This window comes from Montipora foliosa, chromosome 8 (assembly GCF_036669935.1).
Source record: "Montipora foliosa isolate CH-2021 chromosome 8, ASM3666993v2, whole genome shotgun sequence".
NCBI classification, from domain to species: domain Eukaryota; kingdom Metazoa; phylum Cnidaria; class Anthozoa; order Scleractinia; family Acroporidae; genus Montipora; species Montipora foliosa.
In genome coordinates, this window is record NC_090876.1 from 1,206,521 (window position 1) to 1,216,520 (window position 10,000).

The window sequence follows — 10,000 nt, forward strand, 5'->3', positions numbered from 1 at the left end:
GTTTTGTTGGCGGGTTTAAAGACCACACCTCTTTGTGATGGCTACCCGTAAAATATTAGTTCGCGTGATGAACGACCCCAACAATAAATTAACGAACCTTTAAAAAAATTAGGATTAAAGAGCTCCCGGTTGAATCAATTAAATACTGTTCCATTCCCCTCAAATAGCTTGTGGGATCGTTTAATACGTATTCCAACAGCACAAGAAGCTGTGCTCTTGTTAACAAGGTGCCGTCTGGCTTTCCTATTTTTGAGAGATTGATATCCTTAAATGGCGCGCTATGGACCTACGCTATGTTCTCTACAAAGTGCAGCTCTATGGTACGCCAGCGAAGATCTAAGCTATATGGAGCTGCATTGAGAAGGACTGCTTCCGTACAGGAAATACAAGTTGCTTTTCCTTTGAATTTGTTTCGTCAATTTTTTAATATTATTTTTGTTAGAAGAAAAACACATTGTTCCTTAAGCGTGAAATACACATGGTTCGTGTCTCACCTTTCTGATGAGAAAACAAAAGACATATACATATCATATATACTTTGAACTTGCAACGTTTTTGAAAACGGGTGTAATATATATATATATATATATATATATATATATAGAGAGAGAGAGAGAGAGAGAGAGAGAGAGAGAGAGAGAGAGAGAGAGAGAGAGAGAGAGAGAGAGAGAGAGAGAGAGAGAGAGAGAGTGTAGGAGAGAAACCCTGACAATGCACACCCCAAATAATCATATTTTTGACTGAATAAATGTGTGAAAGAAAATTTGCCCTGAGCGGGATTTGAACCCACGTCCCCCCATGATATATATATATATATATATATATATATATATATATATATTTTTTTTTTTTTAGAATATACACACAGGTGATTATACAAAATTGCGCGCTCTCATTGGCTCCCTATCTCGGATTATCAGCGGATAATTACCTCGGCGGACAAAATGGCTGTCAGTAGTCGTTTTGCCACTGTAAGTGAAGATGATTTCGCGTTGAAATGTTTTTTTTTTTCTCTTTTTTGAAATAATCACCTGTGTATTTATACTAATACAATTATTCGCCTCAGGCTCAGTGATTATCGGTGAATATTCACCGATAATCACTTCGCCTTCGACGAATAATTGTTAAATATTATTTTTATTTATTTATTTTATTTTTTTAAGGAAACAAAAGAAAAAAAACAGAAAGTTGTAGTATTTAACTCACCGTGAGTACTACATGGCTCTATCATGTGCGTACCCCTACTGATTCAGCCTGTGATCACTTACGAAAATTGGATCTCCTAAACCGGAGGGAAAAGTGCAGGTTGCAGGTCACTAGTACTGTTTTAGTATAACTGAAACAACCCAAACTTTTACAAAAATGCTAACCTTAGTATTAAATATTGTTTCTTAGAATTAATGTTAACATCAGAAAAAGTTTGGGTCGTTCCAGCTATGGCAAAACAACGAGCTGCAACCTGTAGGCTACAACCCTCCGCTCGTAAATAGCCAGTTAAGACCACTTTTATTACACCTTAATTAAACAAGTACGCAGAATTATGCTTATCGGTGTTTGTGGTTATTTCCCCGAGGTCATCGTTCTTTTTTTTTTTTCTCTCTTAATAGAGGTTATAAACAGCCTTCGGTTGCTCAGTTTTTTTTTTCAGTCAGTCTAAAAAACGAGCCCACAAATGCAGGAAACAGGTTTTCTTTGTTTCGGGTTCAGTCGCCAGGCGTGAACATTTTCAAGTTCACCGCGTTCACAGGAGAAAACACTCGATTGCGTGTTTGAAGAGATATATCGCATTACCTCACATCTTCTTGAATTCTGCATTTGATTGAAGAGTACACTCGACAATCCATTCCCTTTGAATGTGAAAAACGCTCACCTCCCAATAAGCAGTGTTTTGCACAAGTCACAAATTTAAATATGTTATAGGCTTATTTAATAATCACAATCTCCCTTGGTGCAGTCTTATCTCTGGTGCTATCAATCACTGCAAAAATCCCATGCTATCCAAAGTATTTTGAAATTTACTAGAATGCCCGAGATCACGAAGGAATTTCCGGTATCTGTAATCCTCTAATTAATTGTTATTTATAATATCCTAGAGATTTAGGAAACGAAAATAATGTTCACGCAATCAACGACTATAACTTTCAGTCTCCAACATGAATACAAAACGTTAGGCCCGGTTCAGACGCCGTACTTCACATGAACCAAATCTAATTCGAATTTAGACCAACCCAGATTAATTAATCCCGGCTGAACTGATTCAGACGCCGAACTTAATTGTGCCGAAATTAATTCACATAGGCATACTGTGACTGAAGAAAATTGTAATAATTTCTGCATTTGATTCGGCGTCTGGATCAAAGCCACTCCACAGGTAGCTAAAACAATAGAAAGAATGACGAGTCATTGTTTCGTGCTAGGGTTGCAAACCAATGGCGAGTAATCTTTGGATCAGCTGCTACACTACTGACTCCACAGCCGTAATTCCCGGCTAAGCCAGGCGGGAAAAATTGCTTAGCCGATCCGAATTAAACCGGTAGTTATGAATTGATTCAGCGGCAGGTACTTTGTACGAGCAACGGGTAACGGGTAACAAATAACAGGTAACGGGTGACAGGTAACAGGCAACGGGTAACATGGTAACAGGTAACGGGTAACAGGTAACGAGTAATGGATAACTGGTAACATATAACGGGTAACGGGTAACAGGTAACGTCGAAAGTCTGAAGAAAAGCGATTCTTCAGATAAGAAGCACAGGGCTATTAATCATTCAATTCTTCAAACCTTCAATACTAACATATTCCGTTTCGAAAAACAAGTTCTCACATGGAAACCTCATCATAGTACTCCCAAAAACAATGACTTTAAATCACAGGAAATAACCTTTACATCGATATTTTTAAGAGCCTTTGAAAGAAAGCGTTTTTATTGCAAAAAATAGCTTATTTTCAGTTTTATATTTTTCGGGTCCCGCCATCGTAAGCAATTGCGACTATTAAAGGAGCGATGTCACACAAAATGATGCAATTTCATGACACCAAAAATGCCCAAAAAGTACGATGAAACATTGCAGTAAATACTTAAAACTATTGAACAGCAAAAAAGAACAAACAAAAATAAAGAGAATTGTGGATGGACAGAATTTGGCACGATTGACATGAGTACTATGGACAAAAATCGCCCAGACGTGTTTCAATTTTATGAAAAAATCGCCTGGATAAAGGACGTGTTTGCTCAGAATCATGTTGTTTGTGATGTAACGATAATTTCATCAGTAAAGGACTTCCATATTACCATTTGAGTTAGGACTCGTGATTAACTAAAGATTTTCTCGGCAAACACTATTAAATAACATGACATAGCCCTTTTAAGGATAGCCCCTTTAAGGCTGCCCTACCTTCTATCAGTGGTTTGAAAGTTCAGTTGTTGAGAGTGTCGCACCCAGCATCGCGAGGTCACGGTCTCAAACCCACTTCGAGTCCTAAATTGTTTAGAATTATGGCTCCTCTTGATTTCATATTCGCAGTTCATATATGATTCATTTTATATCTAATTTCTTTCGTATAATAATAATAATAATAATAATAATAATAATAATAATAATAATAATGATAATGATAATGATAATGATAATGATAATGATAATGATAATGATAATGATAATGATAATGATAATGATAATAATAATAATAATAACATTAGTGAACTCTATGAACAGCTACCTCCAACAAAACTGTACAACGCTAGGAAGAGCAAAAAAAGCGAAGAATTGGACGTGAGATGCAGGTTGTGTGGAAAGGCGCAGGAGTCTGTCGCACATGTGCTGTCAAGTTGCAGTACACTGGCACGGTCGAAGTATCTATCTAGACACAACGGAGCACTCAAAATACTTCCCTTTGAGCTGCTGAAAGACTACCAACTGATAGAGTCCGTTCCGCCTTGGTACTTTGCAACGCAACCTAAGCCGCTTTACCAAAATTATCACGTGACGGCATATTGGGATGTACCAGTATATGCAGACCACACAGAAGTACGAGCTAACAGAATGGACGCGAGGATTGTAGATAAGGCGAGGAAGACAGTAACCCTGTTGGAGATGAGCTGCCCTTGGATTGACAACCGGAAACAGATGGACAAGGAGAAAACCTGCAAGTACGCACCACTACGATGGGAAATCAAGAAGCAGTACCCTGGCTACAAGATTACTCAAATCAACATTATAAAGCCGCGGCTACACGAGCAATATTTGTCTCGCGCCAGTGATGCGATTTTTTTCAGATTTTGTAGCGTCGCCTGCGCGCCAGGGTGGCTAAACTTCTGACAATTTTTGGCGACAAATTGAAGGCGGCAACTCTCGCATACTTCAAGTGACCTAAGCACTATAAACAGACATTCCTCCCTTAATTACTCTTTAGTCGCGTCGCAAGCACGGGCATCTCTACGATTTTGTCGCGAATGTCTCAACTCTGGCGACTTTTTTTCTTGAGATTTTTTCATCTGTCGCGTCGCCAGTTCAAGGGTGGCTACACGTGTGATTTTCATCTCGCGCTGGCGACGCGACAAAGTTTGAAAAAATCGCATCACCAGCGCGAGCAAAAAATTGGTCGTGTAGCTGCGGCTTAATGGATGTAGTTGCTGGATGTTCTAAGGGATTTAGTGGTAGTGTGAGGGAAATACTAGGAGCAAAGCAGAGCAGAGATGTTCTAGGACGGTTGCAGAAGTCTGTCTTAAGTAATAGCCTGAAGATTACCAGAACTTTCAAGGTCTTGTGCTAGATTAAGATGCCCAAACACTTGTTGCATCAACCGGGTGGCTAGATCAAGCATAGACCATTAATTTTTATTATTATTATTATTATTTTATTTTTAATTGATTTTCTTTGTTTATCACTCAATTTTATTGTAAATAGAGACGGGTTCCCGTCTAGCTCCTTGTGTTTTATTTTTATTTTTATTTTATTTTATAGCTGGCATTCAGATGTTGACATTCTGCTTATAATAATAATATTAATAATAATAATAATAAGGCACAGAAAAGGATAATTTCTCAGAATTCCGAAATTGTGAAACGGTTCATGCGGCAATGATAGTCGTTGGTTAGCTTCATTATCTACATGACTAGGAATAGCCTTCATTTATTTATTGTAAAAGTTCCTAATAGAACAAATAGTCAAATTTCTTATTAATATTAGGATGATTTGAGATAGGAGATACAAAAAAAGTTCACTCTGGGTCTCGATACAGAGGACTCGATACAGAGGACTGTTGTGTTACATATAAATTCTATAAAAAAAAAAGGACGCCTTGCAACTGAAAGCACAATTAAAAGAATAAGTCTTTAGCCTAGACCTTAAATGACTCAAGAGAGTCACTCTCGTGGACAGAAAATCGAAGAGGGTAAAGATACCGAGGAGGTGATTGAAGAGTCGGGAGAGGTGAGGATGAAATGAGAGAACGGATCCACCATGCGTGTGTGATTCACAGGGTAAGGGTTAGGGTTGTTAGCTCCAGAGACCTCTTAACTTGTATACAAATTGTCTTCTTCTCTCTCGTCCGGCTGTGAATCGTCGTTCCTGTCGATCCAGTGCTATCTAGTTTGAGAAAAACGATGAGCCAACGGAAATAGCGGCGTTCTAAAAGTATCCTTTTCAGATTCCCAGTCCAAGCTTTGACATATGAATTTATATAGGGCTAAAAGAGTCAGAGGACGGACAACTTTTGGAAGCTAAAAAGTTAAAAATATATTTAAAAACGTTTCGGTCTTAGACCTTGATCAGTTTACAGCATGTGGATAACAATTAGGTTTAAGAGCTTATATATGGTTTACAAGGATTGTTCGGTATGTTACAAAACTAAACAACAAGACAAGTAAAAAACTGTTACAAACAAAAGAAAAAGTTGTATTTCGAAAGGTACAGTGATTTTCTCGACAGGAGAATGTATTTTTTAGACAGGAGAATGCTGCAATATGAAAGGTACCTTGTTAATCAAGGCTACCCCAAAACACTCGTTAAGAAGCAATTCCTTAAAGCCTCGGCCATTCCTAGAGATGATCTGCTTTTGCCCCGAACCAGGGAGAACAGAAAACTGTTTCCGTTAGTGATGACCTTCAATCCTCACCTACCTAACATAGGCTACGTCATTAGGAAGCATTTGCACTTGTTGCAATCTAATCCCAAATTAAGAGAATTCTTTCCATCTAATTCAACTATTCCCTCGTTTCGTAGAACAAAAAACTTGAAAGAAATTTTGGCGCCATCGAAATACAGAACAAGAGTAGAACAAGAAACCAATGAAACAGGTGGTTGCGTTAAATGCAAACGTAGTAGATGTGATCTTTGACTGTCGTGTGATTCTAAAAATGTAATTTATCTTGCATCCTGTAACAAATGTCGCTTGCAATATGTTGGTTCAACGGCAACACAATTCCGATTCCGCAATCATAAATCATCAATGGTAACGAACAAGAAAACCTGTGAGGTTGCGGTACCTTATAAGAATAGTCCGCATGCCCTTAACGGCTTTAACGGCTACCAATTCCACTGAGATTTTGGATAAAAGTTTTATCACGAAGGAAGCGTACTGGTGCTGCAGAAATTCGGAGGCCACCTTTGACTGGTGCCGCAGAAATTCTGCGGCCATCCTTGACTGGTGCCACAGAAATTCTGTGGCCATGAGTAAGAACCACTTACATGTAAATTTAACAGGAGTATTTATTCAGGGTTGTCACAGAAATTCTGCGGCCATCACTGGCTAGCCACACAGAAATTTTGCAGTTATCATTGACTAGTGCTGCAAATATAAGAACCACAGATATTCAACAGCTGTCTGGTACCTCAGAACTTATAAGGGCTATTTCTTAACTAATACAATGTGCATAAATTACAGAGCCTTTAACTCACTGGTCCCTCTATTAAAGACAAGTTATTGTGATGCAACTTAATAGATTCTGAATAGTGAACTGGATTGAAGCTTTTAATTAATTTGAAAGATGTAAATAAACACAGTTTACAAAAATAACAGCAATAATTATTATATTTACAAAGGCAAAAGAAAAAAACTCTGGAAGTCAATCTTTTCATATCATTTCCTTGTTTTGATAATTAGGGTAAAGGTAAAGTCTCTGCTTACGAGCCAGAAGGCTCATCAGGCCGGCGCTTATCTCCGGTTTCTGAAGCATGAAGCGACTAGGAGTATTTATACTCCCCCCTGGATGGGATGCTACTCCATCGCAGGGTTACCCCCAGCATTACGCCGGTACCCATTTATACACCTGGGTGGAGAGAGGCAACGTGAGAGTAAAGTGTCTTCGGAGTGTCTTGCCCAAGAACACAACACAATGTCCCCGGCCAGGCCCCGAACCCAGACCACTCGATCCGGTGTCGAGCGCACTAACCATGAGGCCACCGCGCCTTATTAAATTATAATTGTTCATGGGTTTTACAATAACAATACTAACGGTATTTAATACTAAATTAAAATTAACATTAGATGCTTATCTCTCAGAGCTCTGTCTAACAGCCAGCCACCACACGTATTTTTCACAAATGTTTTAGTTGATGGCATTAATTTGTTATCCTCTGTGAGGTGAAAACCAAAGCAAACAATGCATGATTTTGGCAAATCCTTGAGCCATGGCTTTTCTCTTCTAAGTGAAAGACTGAGCCGCCCTTCCCATACATCAGCTGCTGCTTTGGCATGGAAACAAAATTGAGAAACATGTGAGTCAAGTGGAGAAAGAATTTTGCAACTGCTTTATGTGATTTTTTTTCAACAAGCAATAAGTAAATGCAATTCAATTAAGCAACAATCAAATTAAAGGTCATTATAAATGTAAAGACAATATAGTTTTCATAAAAACTTGACAAAAAGGTTAATTACAACTGGTCATTATTGAGGGTCCCCTAATAGGGTTTTCGGGGTTCGGGTTTCGACTTTTTTAGAGCCCGGTATTCGGGATTCTAAAGAAATATTGGATCGGGAATCGGGATTGCATTTATGGACAGGACGCGGGATCAGGGAAATCGTTACTTTGAAGCCCCGAGATCCGGGATTTCTGACGGCCACAAATAAACTCAACTTTCGCCCTCGGCAACGACGGAAACGACCGGAAATGTAAGTGTACGGGAGTGGCACGACTCCCTAGTGCGTGTTTTAGCCTTTCAGTTTTGTAATTTCACTCCTACTAGTATATCTTTGATTGACCGCCCTGTTTTGCAACATGACGGGCGGGTTTTTGTAGATTTCTTTGAGCAACTTGTCGCTCTGTTTAATGCCAGCCGACTTTCATGAGGATTTGTTTTAAGTTGTTTTAAGTTCGACAGGGACAAGAAAATTTTGCCCTTATGTTATAAACACGTAATGGCAATGAGTTCTTGTAAAATTAGGGAGAAATATCACTAGCTTGTGTTTTCAGAAGTTTGTTTAAAGCATCGAAAGGTAATTTGCTGGAGCGGATCTTGTTTGAAGTTTATCCTTTCTTGGTTGCATTGCCGTATTTTGCCGATTCTTGTTTAAAGACAACCTGGCGTGTTTCAATGAAATACGTCTAATTGTGAATGATCTCGTTTTCAGAGATAAAGTGGAATAAAGTAAATAATGTGAAATAAAGTAAATAAAGTGGAATAAAGTAAATCAGTAAAACTCAGTTTTGACCTTGAACCCCGGCCTTGAACTGACAAAGTTTGCTGACGGTTTCTAATTTTAGCGTGATTCCTATTCAGTGGCTATTGACAATTGACTCCTTTCGCTCGCTGAGGGTGTGCTTGTTTTCTTTTAAAACTCATGCGATTCAAGAAAAAAAATCATTGCAAACTGGTGAATTCCAAAGTAAATTTCACTCGAAAAACCGATTTTGCATTCATCGCATTGTGATTCACGCGATATCGGTTTTTCGCGTGAAATTTACTCTGGAATTCACTAGTTAGGGAATGAATTTTTCTACAGAAGAAAGCAAATAAAATGATTTAATTAAGCAGTAACCGGAAACAAAAGAAAAAACGCGGACAATTCGCAAACCTATTTTTTTCACTAACCCTACAGCCAGTAAGACTAAATAAAGGGGGAGCTCCGCTTTTAGGCTTGGCTAAATCTACATATTATGTCTGACGAAATAGAAAAAGATGACAATAAAACTCGCCAATGATGTCTGTTGTAAGCTTGGATGGCGGCGTGGAGTGTCACTGTTGAAATATGCCAGAACCTCTGTCAACACGGAACTGCAAACGTTTTCACGCCTTCTTCGTTTCTTTTAGCGGGTTTTACAAGTTTGTGAGGCTGCGAGGCATCAGTGCATTTTAAGAAGGAAAACATTACCTGAAAGCTAACCGTTGTAAATAAGTTTTTTTGTCCTTTTGTCAATTTCTCTTAGCTTTATGGTGTTTTTCATTGAAATTGCCTCCTCTTCTCCTTCCTCGGCTTCTCTGGAAAATTTCTTGGCTTAAATTTCTCAACTTTCGTTACCTCTTCTCACGTGCTCTTTCCTGCTCTTTATTGCGTTAAAGTCACGAAGGTCACTAGGATAAAGGCAGGCTGCACAATTTTTTCCCGTCAACAAAATTCGCCCGTCCGCTCCTCAAAGTTGCATTCGCGAGAATCCCCTCCCTTCCCTTTCTTAGTCTCCCATCCCCATCCCCCAGATTCTGTACGGACGTATGGACAGACGGACTGACGGACGAACGTACGATCGGTCAGTTACGTGACAACCAAACAAGAAAAGGGGCTCTCCAAAACATGGCAAAGAACAAACAAGCAAACGAACAAAAAAAAAAAAAAAACAAACAAGCAAAAACATACGCTTAAAATATTTGTGAAGGGGATGAGTTATAACGACCAAACCGCCCGTTAACTCCACAGTCGGCTAACACTGGTTATCTCTTATAGGTCAATACTGTGTTTATAAAGAGGGAAGGTGCCCCAGCGGACTGTTGAACGGTGATGTTCGCTGGGATGATGATGACAGCATCCCAAACTCAAATGCTAATGGAGGGACTCTCCCTGGAGG

At 39.0% G+C, this 10,000-nt stretch overlaps 1 protein-coding gene across 1 annotated transcript in view; it reads left to right on the top strand.

Moving 5' to 3' along the window:
- Window positions 1-10,000, top strand: part of LOC138012438 (uncharacterized) — a 27,354-nt gene that overhangs the window by 13,323 nt on the left and 4,031 nt on the right. The window contains exon 3 of the mRNA XM_068859212.1: window positions 9,880-10,000. This exon is cut by the window's right edge and continues 263 nt beyond it. Coding sequence (XP_068715313.1) covers window positions 9,880-10,000 — 121 coding nt within the window. The remainder of the gene's footprint in view (window positions 1-9,879) is intronic.